Source organism: Labrus bergylta, chromosome 11, assembly GCF_963930695.1.
Source record: "Labrus bergylta chromosome 11, fLabBer1.1, whole genome shotgun sequence".
In the NCBI taxonomy this organism is placed as follows: Eukaryota; Metazoa; Chordata; class Actinopteri; order Labriformes; family Labridae; genus Labrus; species Labrus bergylta.
In genome coordinates this window covers 8,994,195-9,014,681 of record NC_089205.1, presented here as the reverse complement: position 1 = coordinate 9,014,681, position 20,487 = coordinate 8,994,195, and the positions used below count along the sequence as shown (strand labels likewise).

Here is a 20,487-nt window from a genome sequence, read left to right as displayed (position 1 = left end):
ATGTGCCACTCAAAGACTAAACTCTTACTGTGTCATATGATCCAACCTATAAAATCTGGAGGAAATTAATTAATTTGGATTGCATTGACTGGGATTTTTGTGAACAAACATGCATACAAGATGAGATCGTTACACTGCTTACAACACTGCATTTTCTACCCATATCTTGCACACTTGATTTTAGAGGGGGCTGCATGGTGGTGCTGTTGTTAGCACTGTTGACTCCTAGCGAGGAGGTTCCTGGTTTTAATCCCCGTCTGACAGGAGTCTCTCTGTGTGGAGTTTGCATGTTCTCCCCGTGCATGTGTGGGTTCTCTCCGGGTACTCCGCTTTCATGACACAGTCCAAAGACATGCTCGTTAGGTTAGCTGCTGACTCTAAATTGCCTTTAGGTGTGAATGTGAGTGTGGCTGGTTGTCTGTCTCTATATGTCAGCCCTGTGATTGGCTGGTGACCAGGGTGTAGCCCCGCCTCTCGATCAATGACAGCTAGGATCAGCTCCAGCCCCCGCGACCCCGAACAGGAAAAAGTAGTCTAGAGAATGGATGGATGGATGATTTTAGAGTTCATAAAGCCTCACATAAATTTCCTCAACATACATTCCCACTCCACTCATGTAATAAAAACAATGCCAACAGAAAAACAGGAAATGTCTTCTGAAATAATAACTAGTTAGAGGATAATTACAGTCACTTTTTATGGATTTAAATATTTTAACAGAAAATTAAATCAATAGGAAGCAGTGGAAATGTATTCCAGCGCCAGGTGTGATTTCATTCCGGCGTAATGTTATGCAGACGCAATCAGATACCAGCTGCATGTTAAAGCCAGGTGATGCATGTTAATGCCAGGTTAGCATTGTTCCCAGCTTATTATGTATTCATTCACACTCATTATTTATCAACACTCAACTAAACACAGCCTCTCAAACAGACTCATTATTGGATCTTTCCCACCCCTACCCTCCGTACACACCTGCACGACCAACACAAAGGCGAAGGACTCAATTAATCTTTGTCAAGAATTAGCCCAGAGGGTGAATCATCAATTTCCTTGTGGATGACTGGAATGGAAATAAACAATCAACTAGTCTTCCAACGGGATGTGATGCACAGCACGGCGCAGGATGTGAATCTCATCAATATGCAAGGAAATTCCACTTCCACATTGACTTGCACCCTGAGGCGTGAGCAAAGACGTCTGCAGGGGCCTGTCTAATCTCAGTACAAGGTGATTATAATGCATGGTAATCCAGTCCAATGTTTAGCTTGACGCCCAAATCTATCTTACTTCACAGCATATAGTTTGGGTCAAATCACTGACGGATGGCTTGGATTGTCATCCCACTGAACTCAGCGTAAAATAAAGGATACAAATGAGCTGGAGCTGTAATCTGTGATGCACTTAACCACATGCAGGAAAGATTGCTTTACCCTCAAGAGCATTTCTGCACAATTATATGATTGACTGTCCCTTTGCCCGACTCTGCTGACAAACCCGTGAGCGTGCAATGAGGTGCGGCGACGCCTGATCGTGGTTTGAATCTGGGATGTGAGAGGGTGTCACTTTCTTCCATGTGGTAACTAAAGCAGACAAGCACAGATGGTGCAGTTCCTCGTGGTGCCGATTCATAATTGAAACAAAGAGACTTCACTCTCCTATTACATTATGTTAACTAAGTATAAACAACATATTCCTACACTGGTTGTCTGTATGGCGGGGAATAGTAATCACGTCAACTAAAAGCTTTTGACAGAATGAGGTTTCACTAGTATTAGCATCAACTTTGACAAGCGTGAAGTTGAGATTCTCGGCGCAATAAAGCTGCGACACTTTGACGGGGCGCCACTATCTGTCCTGGAGTCCCCAGGTTCTCTCACTGCAGGAATATATTGTCACAAATGATGCTAACAAGGCTTAGCTTTTGGCACACAGTTTTACAAAGAAGCAATTTCCAAGATTTTAAAATGAAGCCAATGAGAAGTGCTAAGATCTGTCAACTTGAGAGGCTGGCTGCAAAAGCCAAGGAATCCCCATTGGAGTCGATATTAAGATGTTCATTCTGACAGCACAATAAACGGCCAAGGACTGCCTAGACTCCGTCTCTTTGCTTGTTTCTAGATTGATTGATAGGTAGGTTTAAATATCATTTTCAATATGGCGACCACCATCGATGGGCTTCGGAATTTCCCTCCAGAAACCATCGGGTGACGCCTCTGAGACTACGTCCATGTGTTCTACAGTCTATGTTATTTTGGGCCTTTTTGCCTTTATTGGGTAGGACAGCTGAAGACAGACAAGAAACGTTGGGAAGAGAGAGAGAGAGGGTGTCGACATGCAGCAATGGGCCAAGGTCAGATTTGAACCCACAGCCGCTGTGGTGAGGACTATAGCCTCTGTGCATGGGGTGTGTGTCATAACCACTAGGCTATCGGCGCTCCACAGTCTATGTAAGTTTACTAATAAGAATGCTGCTCTTTTTCTCAATGTCGAATGTGACTTTAGGTGGTTCTCCGTGTGTCTGAAAGTGTTTGTTTTCAAGTTGGATATGAGATTTAAAATCAGCCTATCCTCAGCTACAGTTTTTGCCCTTCTTATATGTTAATTTATCACTGAGAATTTGACTCAGCAGTTGGGATTCGTGAGTGTGTGTTTGAGTGTGTGCAGGGCTGTCCTTCAGCTAGCTGTTTGCTGAGGCAATTAGCCTCTCCAAACTGCAGGGTGTTTATGAAATACAGGTCTCTACGTTTCACTAATGATGACTTTAATGATCACAGTGTTGGCTACATGGACAACACAAAACAACCGTGTGTCTAAGTTACAAACACATCTTCTCTAAAACACACACATTTGCACGCACACAACCTTAGGAGGCACGTAACCCTGCTGTGAATACATTACCCCTCCAGGCTGTTAACCCCTGGGCCAGTGTTAAATACATGTGTTGTGGTTAAGTGCGAGTCTTGGGGAGGATTATGAATGTGACATGTGAGACGTCCCTCATGCCTAATTATTCCATAGCAACAGATGAAACGTGCACAGAGGATGGTGTGTGGGGAATGGTGAGGCACAAACAGTACGTAGAAACTTCAGGTCTACAGGTGCTAATTAGTGAGTTTATAAGGTTGTTTTTCAAACTGCATCCACCACAAAGGCTCAGATGATGTGGCTACCTACACTGCTGACTTCAGAGATTTCTACCAAGTTTTTAGAATAACAATGGCGAGTATTGTAATCTGTTTGGTTATGGTTTATCCAATACAGAGGCTCCAACCATTTAGCTTGTGACTCCTTTTTTCTTTTTTTTAAACCATTTGTACTTGTGGCCTCTGATTGGTGAGCACCGCAGTAGTGTCCCCACACAGTTTGTTTCATGTGAATATTTAAAGGTGTAAAGAAGTACAATAATACAGTAGGGGTGTAACGACGTGTGTATCTGTCTGAAACGTCACAGTACGAATACGTCTGAGTTACAAGCCAATATAACCTCACTAGATTGACATGTATCACCTGTATAGCTCTTTAAAACCAACTTTGTGAACACTTCACAACAGTTCAGTACAAATTGTTCATTTGGCAGAGGTCAGCCCCGCAGGATCACAGATTAATTTGTGTTTCATTTACAGCTGACCTGAGCAGAAACAGTCTCAAGGAGTTTCAGGTGAACTCAAGCTTTGCACTTTGCTGACAAATGGCTACAGCTTCCAGAGGCAGCCAAGTGAAATATGTCAGAGGGCAGAGAGAAGAGATGTGATTCACTGCTGGAAAAATGTGTCAACTGTTATTTTGATTCTCCAACTCCAAAGAAAGAATAATGTTGATAGAGCTGTCTGTTTCTGACAAAGTTGCCAAGAGTGGAGGAATGTAACACTTCCACAGGCTTTGCAGGATGATGCATACATTCAAAGTTTGACATGTCATTTTAAGAGGGAACAACATTTCATTCCGGAGCCAAAAAAAATAAAAAAGCATTTTAGTCACACTGAGAGACAGATTTGTGCAGCTGGAGCACCGAGCGTAGCCATTTGTGAGTGCGGAGGCAGTCTGACGAAATATTCAAACAGTGGAGTGTGTAGCAGAGACAGAGGGACTGACAGAAAGAAGGACGGAGTCAGACAGCAGGAGCTAGCTGAGCTGAAGCCACCGAGTGAGAAGTAGGGCAGCAGTCGGTGGTAAGCAGAGCGGGGAAGAATAAAGAAGTGAGTGAAGTTTAAACTCATCCCGTGTCACTCCTGATCCTCTCCCCTGTCCTCTTTAGCTGCTAATTTTCTTGACTGCTCTCCTTTGCCGCCGTTGACTTGTCATGTGTAATTTGAGCACAGCCTTAGGCAGAGATTCTTCATCTTCCCCGTTAGCTTCTTTCTGAATCGGAGAGAGCAAGTGCGTGGAGTGGCAAAAGGCCAGCTTCACCCTTTGAGAGTTGCCAGCGAAAGGACAGACGATTTAATGTGTCCCTGAATTCACTTCCCCTCCAGCATCCACCTGTCTGGGCTGAGCAAAGTGGGCCTGCTGCACAGCAAGGCAGGAAGTAGTAGTGTGACCTAACACAATGCCTTTCAGCCTTTATGATATAAAATATGATCAACAACTGGAAATATACAGGGCTTATAGTCAACCAGAAAAAGAGCTTCAGTTGAAGATTCTAAGGCCCCGACACACCGAGCAGACGGCGAAGAACTAGTGGCTGCGAAGGCCGCCTGTGGTGTCGCCTCACAGCGCCTCACGTCTTATCCAAAAAGTTGCACTAGAACACACCGCAAAGACTACAGCCGACGGCCAACCATCACGTACGTTCTGCTCATGCCTGAGAGGAAATAAATCTCCATGCCAGCAGGGGGCGGTAGTCTGTTGTTATGATACGAGACGACCATTTTCACACCTCTGTCGCTCACCACTCGTATTATAGGTAGTCTACTAATAGAGAATAATGTCTGATAAAAAGTTGAAAATGGTGCTGGCGTTGTCAGCCCTTTTAGTGGAAAAAGAAAAGAAGAGGCGGAGGAGACAAATAAGGAGAAACCGCACTAATGGCTGAAAGCATGGAGACTACAGCGGCATGCTCAAGGGGCTTTCCTGGACACACCTCAAAAACTAGGACGACGACCGCTCACTGACGGTCCAACATGACAGAAGGCCGACGATCTCCTTGGTGTTTCAGGGCCTTTATGGTCGTTTAGTCACAGAAACACTTCAAACTTATGAAGGAGCTGCACGCAGTCCTATGAACGAGGGATTGTTAAAACTATCTGTCGTGTTACGGGCCTCCATTGTAATGGAACATGGTACTGTGGGTTGTGACCGGTTGTTAAGGCATCTCTACTGTGTGTCTGTAAGTGGGCGTGTCCTTGAAAGAGCTGCGAAGGTGGGCATGTCCTACAACTTTGCTCCGTGCTCTGCTCTGATACATCAGCAGAACCTGAAGTCAGGCTCTGGTCAAATTTTCTTAAGTAGGTTTAGTATGTTGGGCTCATTTCAGGTCACTGACAGAGGGCTGAGAACCCGTCCTTTAGTGTGTACTGCTGTCAGTGTATATACACATCTATAAGCCAGACAGGACGATAGATCTCAGAGCTGGGGCCCCGTGTTGGAGGAGGTTGATGGGGTCGAGCAGGGAGACGGTACAGTGAGATGTACGGCTCACAGCGGGGCAGAGATAGTGCTCTCATTCTTTTCTTTTCACAGAGAGAAGCTTCTTTCAGGATAGCCAACAAGTTTGACAAATTGTGTTTATCAGCAGAACTCTGAAGGAGTGTGCTGCTGCTCGGGGGGGAGGTGGCGCTGGGTGCTGGGGGGGGGGGCAGAATCTGTGCTTGCAATGGATGGAGTTTAAAGCAATCTGGATGAAACTGTAGCTTAGTGGACGGTAGGAGGAGTGAACAGAGTTTAAGGCACGATGAGGTCACTCCAAGGGAAGATATCTGAAGGTTTTAATCTTTGTATTTTAATATATTCATTCAGTGCTCAGGAAGTGAACTGGCACCTCTCCAGCTACCAGACCAATTTCCAGATTTGGTCCACAGCGAGACTTGAACTGGCAACCCTCTGATTCCCAATCCAAGTCCCTGCAGACTGAGCTTCTGCCACCCCGCCCCCCCCCCCCCCCCCCCCCTCAGGTATAGTGATCCATATACTTCATGCTCTGAAATATGATTACTATAAACACAGGATAAACTGAGCAAACTTTTTCTAGATATCAAAAAATTGTTTCTTTACTTAAATCACAATCACTTTTTTCAAACTCACTCTCAGACTCATTCTGTTTCCTTGCCCTGGTTTGGGTTTTTTATTCAATCTTTATTTAACCATGAAGTGTCTTGAGACAACACACAGGTTGCAGTTTGAACAGAAACCAAACAGAATCGTAAACATTAAGTGCACAAGGACACGACTAAATACAGCTCAGATAAGAGCTCAGTGAGAGTATCTCTCTGACTTTTAACGTGGGCTCTGATTATTCCAAGGTCAGCGGATGATTTAGATGTAAATGATCTTTGGATTATTATTCTGAGTCCAATGGAGTAAAGTAGAATGAGACTTTTTTTCACAGCTCTGTGCAAACCCTGGGAACCTGATGAGGAAGCAGGGCCTGGTGGGACATGGCTGACATAGACGTATAACTAGCGGGAGGTTTGGAAGAGAAGATTGCAGAAATATAAAGACACTTCCTCTCATTTCAGTTTGTAAAAGCAAGCAGGGCCAATGCAGAACACTCCCTCTTTGTAAAGCCTAAATGTCCTGACACACCAAGGAGATCGTCGGCCGTCAGTCCTAGTTGGAACGTTGGTGAGCGGTCGTCACCCTAGTTTTTTGCAGCGTCTTAGTCGCTACCAGTCGGCCCCTGTCTGTTTTTTCTCAGCCGATTCGACATGTGGAATCAGAGTAGGCGGTCGGTGAGAGGAATCTCTCTGATTGGCTGTTCAGAGGTTTCATTTCTCTCCAGCTCTCGACACAGGTTCAAGAAACTTGAGCATTTCTGCATGTCTTTGTTTAAATGCACTGTGCCTGCTGTGTTTTCTGCCATACTTCAGAAGCCCTTGTTGTTGTTGTTGTTGTGGCTTGTGTCTGTCATACTCACTTGTGGGATTTTTTGCCCTCTGTGCCACCCGGGCCCGAGCCGCAGTCATGCGCCTGAATGATGAAGGTGTATTCCTTCTGCAGCTCACAGTCCACCAGGCCGCGCGCCCTCAGCTGACCCTCACCAGACGTACCGTTCAGCACCACCGCCTCAAATGGCGCCTCCAGGCCGTGGATGTTGAACGCACAGATCTCCCCTACGGAGAGAAAGAGCAGAAAGGGAGAGGAGAAGGTTAGTGATGATCAAATGTCGAATACAGAGAGAATGAAAATGTATCAAATACAGGACGTTAAAGGTGGGGCGTGCAGCGCTGCACAAATCTAATGTTTCTAGATGTCTTAAAGGTTTACAAATCATTTGGTAATCATTAACAACACTTTACTGTATATAGAGTAGGAAATGTTATAATGTATGCAACAATAAATTGTTAACATAGCATTACAAATCATTAGCAAACATTATTAACTATCATTTCATTGTTTGTTAACAGTCAAATAACTATCAACTAAAGTTTATTAAACTAAAACATGGTGATGAAATAAAACTTTTTGTGGCATTTGAGCGAGTGTGCAGGCCTATCTTCTTTCACAGTCTTCTGATTTTGTACTGCCCTGCACCAACATGATGTGAGTATAACTACCTCCTTTTTCTATTACAAAGTGTTACCCACACCTTCATAAAAATAACATGCAGACACTGCAAAAAAAAACTTCACAAAAATATACAACCGTTCCACAACCATCTCTCCCTCTCCCTCTCTCTCTCTCTCTCTCTCTCCCTGCATGTTAAATTAACAATTTCAAGTGGAAATGATCAATAACCCGTAGGGATGACTCTTAGCCGAGGGAGGCTGCAGACAGAGTTCATGCAGAAGATCATGTACGCTTCAGGAGAGCTGGACGGGCATAAATAAGCCCTCGCCCAGTTCCCCCCCGATCGCTCACCTTGGGTAATATTTACGTATGTTGTGTTGAATACAAACTATGATACAGATACTACACAGCAGCGGGAACTCACTCCGGAGAATTATAAATAGATCATATTCACAGTAATGCACCGGTGTAATTGCTCTTGTGCAGAAAAAAACACACCAAGGACATTCCTGTTGTTTGCCTCCCTCCCTCCCTTCCCAATCAGAGATGTGCAGACATCCTCTGCAGCTCCAAAAAAAAAGGAAAAAGAAAAACAACATACAGCACAACTGAGTTACATGCGGCTCAAATAAATCTACGAGGCCTCAAAGTCACCCTTGTGGAGAGATATAGTGGAAGAAAATCCATTTAAATCCAGAGTGAGTGAGCTGACAAGAGCAAAACAAAAGAGCCAAGAGGCGGCTGACATTTATTAGCAGGCTGTATAAAGAAGCACTCCATTTGTAGACTCGAGGAAGAGAGATTTTCCTTTTTTTTCTTGTAGACTCGACTCGACCCCGTGCTTCCACCAGCGGGATTTCAGGGAATCACTTAACACGGCGCGGCTCACACTCTGACCTGCGACAGCTAATTGCTCTGATATCACTTAAACTAACAGCAAAGACTAAATTGGTTTCCAAAACAGCTTTGTGTGTACATTGCTCCTGGCAAGTTCTGATAAGAGCAACTTTATTTTCACACCCCCTTCCACCTTTCGTTCCCCTTTAAATCTTGCTGCTGTCATAATCCCCTCCACCTCATCTCGGCCAAACCCCCCCTCGCCCTCGCTTCCTGTTGGGGCAGGAGCTCTGAAATGACAACTGCCCACAGTGGAGCTAAAGGCAAAATGATAAAGAAAGAGTAGAAAATGGAATACAATAAGAGTGGGGGGGGGGGGGGGGGGGGGGGGGGGGTTGTCAGTGTGTGCATGCTGTACAGCCTCCCTCCTCTCTATTGCCTGAACAATGACTTATCAGAGTTAAATGGGCCCCCACAATACACAGAGGCTCGGCTTGCTGTGGAGAGCAAAATCATAAAAATGGCACTGAGCAAACGGTGTGCGACGGGGAGTGACAGAAGATGCAACAGTCTTGATGCGCTGCTTCTCTCAATGTACGCCACCGCACAAAACATGCAAATGGAAAATCCATCACCGCTGGAGCGAGAAATAAATCCAATATACACAGGAGTGTGCAAAAACTTCCCATCAGGGCGAAAAAAAGGCTGAAGATATGCTGATGGTGCACAGCCACAGCTGAGGCTGGGTGGCCCGACATGCTCCCCGTGATTTAATTGTAGCCTGTGGGGGAGCTGTGAGACGGGTCAAGGTGACCGCAGGAGGGCGGCCTCCCTCTTTTAAGACTCAAATGAACACTCAAGCTGCTCCGAAGAGGCAACAGATATGTTGCTTTCTTTCCTTCTTTCTTTTCAAACCTCCGCCTATCACTTCACACCAGACCTGATAAGTGCTCCGCCAACCGCTGAGAGGCAGAAATGATGGGACGGGAGAGGGAGGGAGGAACTTGGGTGGGAGAGCTGGCCCCGGCGGCAGCAGGGGAACAGATGTTGGGCGGCTGGCACTTGGCAGAGGCAGAGAGCTCGCACATGCTAATTACTGTGCTAAACTGTTAGCTAAATATGTGTCTTCACGTCACATTAGGCTTTTAAGAGGTAGATTTATGGTCAGAAGGAGCTCTGTCTTCTTGAAGGGGGGCCTTTTAGAGCTAATGGATGCAAACTGATGGATATGGATGCTGCAGCGCTGATTCTTTATTGGTCAGTTTGCATGGTTATCACTTTAGCATTTTGAATCGTTTTTGTGATATTCAGCGCTCCATGTGGATGCTCTGAATCATTTCAATAATTTGATGCTTTTCAAACTTAGAAAATGTTTGCACCAACTCACTTGACTTTTCAGACCTTCTCTGTTAGTCTCATTCTTTTCTCTGCCTCACCCTCTGCCACTATAATTACTAACTTTCCCCTTGGGCAGGATTACATTTTCATTTAATCAAGTCTAAATTAATGACCGTCTATTAGTGGGAATGTTTGCTCAGGACCCGAGCTGCTGTCCTGTTGGTGTCAGAAGTCGTGCAGCACTCAACACCTCCAGGGAATCTGGCACCCGGCCACGGTGGACTATCTTTGAGGACACAGAGCTCATTATCAGCCAAGGCAGAGGCGCTTTACTGGCAACGCCGGTTTGTGTTTGCAGAGCTGGAGCAGTGTGACAAAGTATCAGGGGCCCCAGCGCCTCGGGGCCCCAACTTATTATCAAAGCTGACAGAGCATCGCTGATGAGCCGCCTGCACATCGGCATACATACACATACGAGCAGATTTTGCTGCAAAGGCGCTCTCCTCTCACATATACCAGCAGAGATATGAGCGGCAGCTGTTTACCGAGCGTTTGAGTGAGAAGCATAGAAAGGGGAGATATCAGGTGGGAAACAGTCGCACCGCTGAAAGGAAGAGGAGGAAGAGAGAGATGTGAGGGGAGATGAAAGGCGGAGCTGAGAAGGATGGGAACATGGCCACCGCCTTAGGGCAGTTCCGATCTCCCTGCTGGAGAGTGACCAAAGCAGAGGCATGAAAACACACGCTCGCATTTACTCAACGTGTGCCAGTTCTGCAGCTTTAATCAGAGCTGACATGCCTTTCATCCTCCTACAGTTGGAACACTCGCTGCATAGACAGCGAGTAAATGAGATTACTGGGTATCACTGCTACTGAGCATGCTGTGGTCCAGGCTTCAGTTCACTGCCACTGAAACATTTGCACCCACAGTTTCTTTAATATATTTTATGTCACGATTAATGGTAGATATATAAACATTCATCTGAGTCCCTGTCACTGCAAAAACTCAAATCTTAGCAAATGTATTACACTAATTCCTAGTCAAAGTTTTCATAAAACACATTTACCAGACAAGCCCACATAAACATCTCATTTTGAGATATTAAAAGCAAGAAGTGATCATTACATGTCATCTTAAGAAACTTAAAGGTAGGGTTGGTCATTTAAAAAAACTAGCAAGATTTTGAAAGTAGCAATCCCTCAGTGCTCCGTGATTGGTTCATCAGATTGGTACCTTGTGGCAATAATTGGTCAAAGTTTTTACAGGCTTACAACTGCTGCAGATGACAGATTTTCTTCGTTCCTTTTTCAGTGAACATGAGTTATTCATTTCTGTCAGGACCTAAAGACAATTTCAACCAAAATCTGAAAAAGTGGATCTGGAGGAAATAACCAACCCTGCCTTTAAAGAACAAATGTGCAACATTTTACACATAGATGAAGTAGAAATCAAGTCGATGCTCTGTTAATGTCTCTCTGAGTCATCACCGTCTACAATGAGTGAGAAGCTCGGGTCTGTTTCGTTGAACTTTCAGGGATGTATGTGCTCTCAAATTGGACGAAAATGGATATCCTTTGGGAACTTATTTCCCCCTTTGGCTGCATATCATTCAAGATTAATCATAAATATCTGCCAAAAGTTTGGAGACAGCTGCCAGGTGCACATATAAGACTCCAGAGGTAATCCTTGTGATGCAGCCCCTCCGTCTGCTCCGGAGCGGAAACATAGATAATCTGGTATTTATGTGTTACTATCTTCTCTATGTTACAATTGCTATCCTTATTTTTAATGCATATTCCAAACACGCCACACTCAACTGTAGGCCCAGTGTGTAATTTACACTGTTGTGGCAATTTCAATTTGAATGTGGCAGTAAATGATTTCCTGTATTACTCACCTGTGTAACCTCCTACCTCTCCCTATCGTTAGAGTCAAACAAAAACAAACCGCACGTCTCCGAGGGATGCACAGATGCAGCCTCACTCACAACCCTCTCAGCTGCAGTGCAGAGATAGACTTTCGGCCTCGTAACTCTGGAGAGGGGTGAAATTGAAAACGCTGTAATTATGCTCTTCATGAAATTAGCCAGCCGAGGAGAAAAAACACAATTGAGAAGCTGTCCATTCCGGAGATAAGGATTAATACTAATCAAGCCTGCGTGTTCCTACTGGAGCACATGAAACCTGCAGTGGAGTGTGTGTGTGTGTCTGTGTGTGGTGGGGGAATTTTAATTAAAGACACACTTTCTCAACAGGGGTGTACAGCGGGGGAGGAACTGTGTTTGTGCGTATGAACGTTGCAACGGGGGTGTGAGATAATTTTCTCAACCACGCGGTTGCCGACCCCCGTCCCCTCAATGTTAATTACATTAAAGGCTCCTCTCTCAGAGTTAATGACATCACACTGTCTCGTAACCGACCCCCACACCCACCCTCCGAGTGTTTGTGAGAGTTGTGTCAGAGTGAAGGGTGGGAGGGGCCGTACCTGCCAATCAAACACTCACGTCGAGGAAGCAATAGGTGGGCGAAGAAGTGCTGCTAGAAATTCTTTATTACTTGAAACAGTAAAGTTGCATGATTCCTCTAATGCATTAGCAACAAAAGTGTGAACAGTAATGAGACATGAAATATTGGAGACCAGCGTAGTTCAGGACATTGTGCACTGAGTGGTGTTATTAACATCTTGCTATTTGAATCTACTATTGTTCTTCTGGAAAGTTTACTCTGTAGGCTTTGTGTTACACTTCTAAAATGTTCGACTACCTGGGAACTGAGACCAGTGGAGCTTAACTTAAAGGGGAAATATGTCATTCTGACACCTAGTGTTTAAAATGGGTACTGCAGTCTAAATTCAAAGCATTATAGAGAGCTGTCTCCCCCCGCCCCCTCCTCTCTAGAGTCGATGCTCACGCAGGTTGCCATGTGGTGGACACTGAAGCTTCAGTGTTTATCCAGCTCTGCATCAGTCTGTAAACCTTTCTGTGTTCTAACCTCTCTCCATTTTTCAAAAGCATCTCCAATATTGATCCTAGTTTGAGCACGTTTCTGCTCGAGGAGCTTATTAGAAACATGCAGAGGCTTTTTAGGCCGGGTACAATCACTTCTATCTGAACCACTTCTCTTGCCCGCTTCCATCGCTGCAACACCTGTTGGTTTGACCTGATAACTGCTCTCATATCTGGCAAACCGAGGGGTGTCCAAAACGGCCGTGTGGGGGTGCCTTAAAACCGCCTACCTTCTCTGGTCCAAACAAATCCAGAGCATTCAGGACCAGAATCTAAAGTTAGAAGGAGGACATACTGGCTGCTGCATTGTTGTCAGAGAAGCCAGCACTTCAACATAGCATGTTTCTTTAATGTCTGATCATATAGTAAGGTCACTTTATCATTTCACTCACTACACATCTCACTGATTGGACCTTTAAACAGTCTCAGAACCATTTTATGTCAAATAGGAAAAGTTCTGTATGTTAAGTGTTGGGTTCCTGTGCTGGTTATGAAACAGATTCTTAGTAACTTTAAAGTCTCCATTTGACCTTCCAAAGCAAAGAAGAGTGTGAGCGAGAAAATTATTATTTTTCCTTATAGTTATTTTTAATGCCTGTTAATACTGCCACCGGTTATGTGTCAGACAGTAAGTGATATCAAACAGCCTTTGTTTACATTCCCACTGCAATGAGTCACAGAGAGTGATGTGTTTGACAGGTAAGAAAGCAGGATTCTTAGAAGTATGGTCAAAGCTCTCAGAATCTCTTTGGTGGCACTAAAGATGATACATGATGATTTAAGATCTGACAGTTTTGAACGTTTGACTTCATTATTTTCTTTGTATTTGCTCTTACTTTTAAAAGTTTAATATCCAACATTCAGAGCAGATTCTCACCATCAAAACAATGTTCGCTTCAAACACTCCTCCTTCATCCCTCAGCTCCCCCCTCCCGTTCTGTCTCCACACTTCCCTGGCCTCTCCTGTCCTGTTTCACTAACAGGGTTCTGTGAGGCAGAGACAGGAGCAGACAACATGACTCTGCTAGGCATAGAAAGTCATTTCTTTGTTTTGAGAAGCATTTTGGTTCTCCTTCAGTTACACTCTTGATGAAGCTCCTCTACAATGCCTCCAGACACAGGCTGAGTGGGCGGGGCTGTTGCTCTTCCGCCACTTTGTGGCAGGGCTAACGGTTAGAGTTAGCTAAAAAAAAACATCTTGAGCCTCTTGAGCGGAAAAAAACAGCTGGAAGGAAGCACCCTCCCGTTCATTTGAACACAGAGTAGAGAACAACAAAACCAGAGAGAGTTTCACTTCACTCTCTTTTTAGCAAACTATATTATATAGTGGTTAGTGCTGTCGCCTCATATCAAGGAGGTTGGTTTGAATCCCCTTATTCAGCCATATAATCATCAATTCACAGTTCAGCCCAGCAGCGAGAACAGCACATCACATGCGCTTACTTTGAAACCTTTTTCATACTGCTAGAGATGACCTTTCATGCAGGGGTTTACATTTGTTTGATATTGTGTTCACTCATTTTGCAAAAGAGAGAATAAACAGACCTGAAAACCTTTGAGATTACAACTGTAAGTCCAAACTACCTCCTTTGACATGTTTTACTTACTACTGTTCAGAGGTTAAAGGAAGAACGAGCGACGTTTTACACATAAATGCAGTAGGTGCATTCTAATTCATAACTCCTTCGTCTTAACATGAGTGGAGGGGGGTTGGAGGTGTGTCGCTGGAGGAGAGCGGAGGCTTCAGTATGGAGGAGTTGTGGCCAAACAGCAGTTTGTTTTGGTTTAATTCTGGCACTCAAGGGCGACATCAACTGGATCAAAAAGTAACACATTCATGCTATAAATGTGAAACTGAAACTGTGAAACTGATTGTGATATGAAGAGGTGTTGGAGTGTCCCTAAAAGGAAGGAGAAAAGGTGTATTGGTCATGCGCACTCCTTCACTTGTTTTCCAGGCTTACTTTTCTCCTTCAATTAAGCGTGTCTGTCACAGTAAACATAAAGTGGGTTAAATGAGTCTCGTACAGAGAAACCCAACCGGCAGCAGCTTGTGCTCCTAAATCTCCTCTCTTCAGGCATTTTACTGGACAGCAGCATTCTGAGCGCTGAAAACATCAATGCTATTCTGTCTCTGCAGCTTGAAATGCCCGTTAGCTCTGCCAACTGTCTGCGATACCATACACCCACCTCTCCCTATATGTCAATAAAGTTAATCACAAACCCCAGCGGGCGACGTGTCAATTACTCCAGCCTAGACTTGGAGCGGGGCCAAAGCACTAGCTGTGCAAGCGTCAAGCTATCAATAACAAAACTGGCATGGAAAGCAGCGGCAGACACAAACACCTCAATTTAATCAGTTGGCTACTTGATGGTAACGTCTGCTCAGAAACAATTTTCTCGGGCTTCGCAGACAGTGACGAACGGGAATAATCGAGCTTCACAGCAGTGACATGAAAATAGACGGGATGCAGTATGGATGTTTTTGTACCAGAATAATACACTTTCCCTACAGAGAGTTCATTGTGAGATGATTCCATTATGAAATATGAGAAATGTTAGGATTTAAATATCTTGTCAAAGCCTCTACTTACTCTTTAAATCCTTCTCTGCAGTCCCTCTCCCTGTTAGATATTTCTGTGTAGATTATAATACTATACGGCCACATTATTGTTGTCTGTCATCACGGAAAAGTCCACTGCATACAATGACTGGATTTAGGCCATTTTTAGTAAGTCTAAGCCTGGATTACACATCTTCGCCCTCATTATTTAGCACATTGTTGCCGGATTACATTTAGATTATGTGCCATTATTCTCCTCGTCTGATCCTGATAACTTCCTCCCTTCGCCCCGCAAAATACAACCACATAGAAAGAAGTCTTTCTGTTTGACTCACAAAAAAGTAAATAGACAAAATGGCAATGGTTTCCTCTTTTAAATAAGGACGGCTGAGGAAGAAGCCAAGTGCAGGAAAACCTGTTCAACATTAACAAAACACAGCCGAGGCAATCACATTAAACACAGAGAGGGATCAATAGTTTCTATTTTCCAATTCTGTTCATGGAAATGGCCTCAGGGGAGAGCATGTGTCCTTGTCTGAACAAGGCCAGTTAGAGTTCAATGTGTTCAAATATCCGTATCAGAGTTTATGACCCCCATTAATGCCCCTGAGGACGTTCTCTGCACAGCTCGGCTGCACCACGAAACGGAGACGATCACCTCCATGACACCGCCTTTGACCAGGGATGGGGTTTATTAGATCTAAGGTCAACAAGGCAGAACAAATGTATGAGCAGCCGTGAGTTATGAGTGTGTTTGATCTGAGGCCATTTTCTCTTTCTTTGGAAATAAACAACGTTGTCTAAATCTCTTTGTTGCATGAATAACAAGGAAAGAGCTGCGAACACTGAGTCGGGTTAAAGTCAGACCTGTTAAGACAATCATTCAATTCCACCACAAAAGATGATGTCGGGGCTGGTGAGGAATCATGAGAGTGCTACTAACCCCCCCACCACCCCTGCTGAAAACGACCTCCACGTTGACCGTGGTCAAGACGACCGGGCGAAACGGACCTGAGAAAGAGAATATGTTTACAGACGAGCTAACGTATCCGAGTATAATCTACATGACGTTTTTATCACAGCAGCACATACAGCAACAGAACGGTCGCTTTCTGTAGCAGCTCACACTTCCTTATACAGCGGCCTTGATGTAACATCCGGTGTTACCACGGCAACCATAAACATGTCGTGTCTGTCATGGTGGCTGCTGTGAGAAGACACGTCCTGTCGAACTTTTGTAAATATTTGAGGTGATGTAAGAACTCAACATCAAATATATATAATATAGGTTTAGACTATTTTAAATTAAATTTGGATATTTTAGTGTGAAAAATCAGAATATTTTGCAAACAATGTTTCAATGGGCAAATCTTTAGCAGTTTTGAACATTATATATTCTGCTACAGACCAAACAGATCATGAACAGCGTGTTTAAAATGTAAGGTAACCCTCAAACGACATCTTTCATCCTGCAGCAAGGAAGGTCCATACGCAGTTACACTTTGAAGGCGGGCACCCAAAATTACAAACACCAATTCAGTTTCAAACCAAATGTGAGAAATGATACTCAACCATCTGTCCCTGAGTTATGGCTTTAAATAGTGTCACAGAAATGTTTTTTTTTCAGGACAATATGACTCTAAAATGAACTTCAGTGGTGTAAACCTTTTAAAAACCACTTTTTAAAAATGTCATAGGATTTAGATTTTTATGATTTTATCCTTCCGAGGTTTGCATAAAAAGTCAGTCTGCCCTCGATTTCTCCTCCCATGCATGACTGCCTCTACCCAGTAACACACACATCCACACACAAACACACAGACATGCTGAGACACGTCCGTGATACAATTCTGACACTAACAAAACATCAATGGAGAGGGATTGACAGCACAAGTGTTTACAGCTATTAAGTAATGATCAGACAGGACACATTGCTATTACCAGGTATTTAACACCTCATTCTCTCTGTCGACCGATGCCGAGCTGGCTAAACACTGAAGCTTCAGTGTCCACCACATGGCAGCTTGAGTGAGGATCAACTCTAGAGAGGAGGGGGCAGGTGGAGACATCCCCCCTCCTCTCTCTCAGTTTTGAAGTTGGAATGCAATACCCATTTTCTTACATATCGCTATTTTAACTGATGATGCTTACAGAGGGACAGGGTATGGGGAAAAGAACGATGCAGCCACTTGACTTCACTACGCAGAGTGCATTGCTGTGTATACAACGATGGCCGCCTCAGCAGGAATTTATGTTGTCAAATGTTCTCAAAATGTGGAAAACAAATGTAAAAGATACCAGCGGAAGGATCATTACCGGTTTTGAGATCCCCGCACCCGAGGCCGCGTGGCCCCTCGGTGCTGGCGGCGGATATGTCAGAAAAACACATTTGTCTAATGTCCAATTAGATCCAATATGGTCACAATGTATTAATATGCAGAGTTCCCTTTAAGATTGTCAGAGACATTTTTTCCAATATTGATAGAAAAGCTGAAGATGGACAGGAAATTATGGAAGAAGAGAGCTGGGGGTGATCAACCAAAGGGGCCAAGGCCAGAGCTGAACCTCTAATCAATGGATCTTGGATTTGGTATCTGTATATGGGGCGTCTACCTTACAGACTGAGCTAAACCAGCACCCCTGCTCTGTCTTGTTGAGGTGGCTGAATGATTTCATCGGCTGAGCAGGAAGACGTTATCAAACGGTGCCAAAGGTTCTTTATTAGCAGCATGATAAGGTAATGAAAAACCTCAACCAGAGTATTGCCATGGTCCTAGGATTAGTGTGTTTAATGATGAACTAATTCATTTGATATGGATCCCTTATGTGAGAGCTCTAATATTCTCATTATCCATTCATTGCCCTCCACAGAGCCTCCTGGAAAAGTCCCAGCTCCAGATCTCCGTGATCAAATAATTATCAACATTATGTAGCGCAGCACTGCCCAAACACAAGCTCAAATTCTGCCGTTAAGCTATCGATCATGTCATCGCATGCCAGAGGCGACGGCGGCTCTGGGTGACAGGTCCAGCTGTTCACCATCATCACCACTGAGTGTTGCAGGCTCGGCTCCAAGCGCACAATGGCTACAGCTGGACCAAGGCCAACATCAAGACGTCAGGCTTTGTCTAATGCATCCAGGACTCAAAAACTATCCGTGTGCCAAGCTAAGAGCAAAGATGAATGCTTTTTCTTCTTGTGAATGCTACAGAAAATGGCGTTAGCAGAAAGCACTTTACAACACTTTCATGGAGTCACCCCAGAACTGTAGAGGCATCCTGTCCCCACTGGCCAACACACAAAACGTATGCTAATCCTGTTTACGCTCTATTGTGGAAAGGGAAACAAGATCAAAATGTTGATGCTGCCTCACCACAGCCCCCATATCTCTGGTGTATTTTACATGTAAATTGCTATCAGTTACATCACCCCTCTTTTTAAAAGCTTATGCAGCCACAGTGTCCATGAGGTGGGGACTGCTCTTTTACAGTGAAGTCTGTGCTAATGAGACCATTAGGCTGATGGTGATGGGAGAGTGCAGGATGGATGAGCTCACTGTAGAGCGGTTTTGCTGCAGACAGACACAGACGATGTCCTCAGGTGACACTTCTACTACCGCTGCTGGCAGTGTTTACCTTCAGGCGGGAAGACAAGACTTTAAAACGGAAGACGGAGGAGAAGAGAGACAGGAGAGCGGGTACAGTGACGCCAGGCGTGTCGAGAGTGTCTCAGAATAGCCTCAGAGAAAATATTCTTCCTGTGGGACGTCACTGGAAGGGACTCGCAGAACATTATTCAGTACTAACTCCTGGGAGAACTATGAACACAGAAGACACAGCAATCATGGCAGTGAGATAAAACAGCGAGACAGGTGGATGATGGATGTGAGACGCCCTGATGGCACAGTTACAAGAAGACTTCTGCCTCACAAGTTGGGATGCTGTCAAAAAAAAAAAGCTTTTAAAATTCCTGTCGGAGTACAATGACATACAAGATGTTGGACTTAAATGATCTTTTCATCAGCTTCAGAAGAATCTAACAGACTTTTGTGTTGTTGTTGAGTTTTCTTGACTTTGCTTAAAATTGTCAGAAGCGGGGAGCAGGGCCCAAAATTGGCTTGATAATCTTGTATGTGAATATATGCATGATCCAACCTCCTAGTAACACAGGCCGTCTGATTAAAAAAATATCAAGCCTAAAAATATAATTCTGACAATGCCCTCTGGATTATTTTCTGCTTTTCCGTAAAGGTCACATATTCCCCTCCTCTTCAACCAGTTTAAACAAGTCTCAGAGCTCCTCAAAACATGTGTGTAAAGCTTCTTGTTCTAAATCCACTCTGATCCTGTATTTGATCATGTCTATAAACCCCTCTATTTCAGCCCTGCTCAGAACAGGCTGTTTCTGTGTCTGTAGCTTTAAATATGTAAATGAGCTGTGTCTGACCACGCCCCCTCTCTGGAAGGGCTTGGGTGTCTCGGGCTTTCTCGCTCCATGTCCTATTGTTTACGGTGAGAAGGCAGACTCAGAGGGCAGAACAAACACCTAGCTGTGGGAGTGTCACCCACCTGGGGGAGGGGTTACTGCCCTTTGTGATGTCATGAAGGGAAAATCTTCAAACGGCCTGTTTGAGCCTGTTTAAAGGATTTATTAACAAGTGATGCTTCGAGCCAACATGCTCCTCTTCAGACTTTGGTATATTAAACAAAAACACTGTGTGAATTTTGAGAACAGTCAGACACATGTTTTTTTGTTTTCCCTAAAAATGAACTCAAAAAGCTCAAATGAAAAAAGTTGGTGTTAGCATAAGTCACGGCTCTTTCCTCCCAGGTATTCTGCCACCAGTGGACCTCTATCGCTCACTGGTACTGTTCTTATTGGGCCAGAGACCCAGGAGGGTACAGGTAGGGCAGAGTGTGAGTGTGTGTGTGTGTGTGTGTGTGTGTGTGTGTGTGTGTGTGTGTGTGTGTGTGTGTGTGTGTGTGTGTGTGTGTGTGTGTGTGTGCGTGTGTGTGTATGTTAAAGCTAGTGAGGACAAAATGTAAGAAATTATTGTAGCAACAATACACATGCTGTC

The 20,487-nt window shown here is 44.4% G+C and overlaps 1 protein-coding gene across 1 annotated transcript in view; it reads right to left on the bottom strand.

The window, feature by feature from the left end:
* LOC109986268 (calsyntenin-2) overlaps positions 1-20,487 on the bottom strand; it is a 242,381-nt gene that overhangs the window by 90,272 nt on the left and 131,622 nt on the right. The window contains exon 3 of the mRNA XM_020636858.3: positions 7,076-7,271. Within this exon, the coding sequence (XP_020492514.1) occupies positions 7,076-7,271 (196 nt within the window). The remainder of the gene's footprint in view (positions 1-7,075; positions 7,272-20,487) is intronic.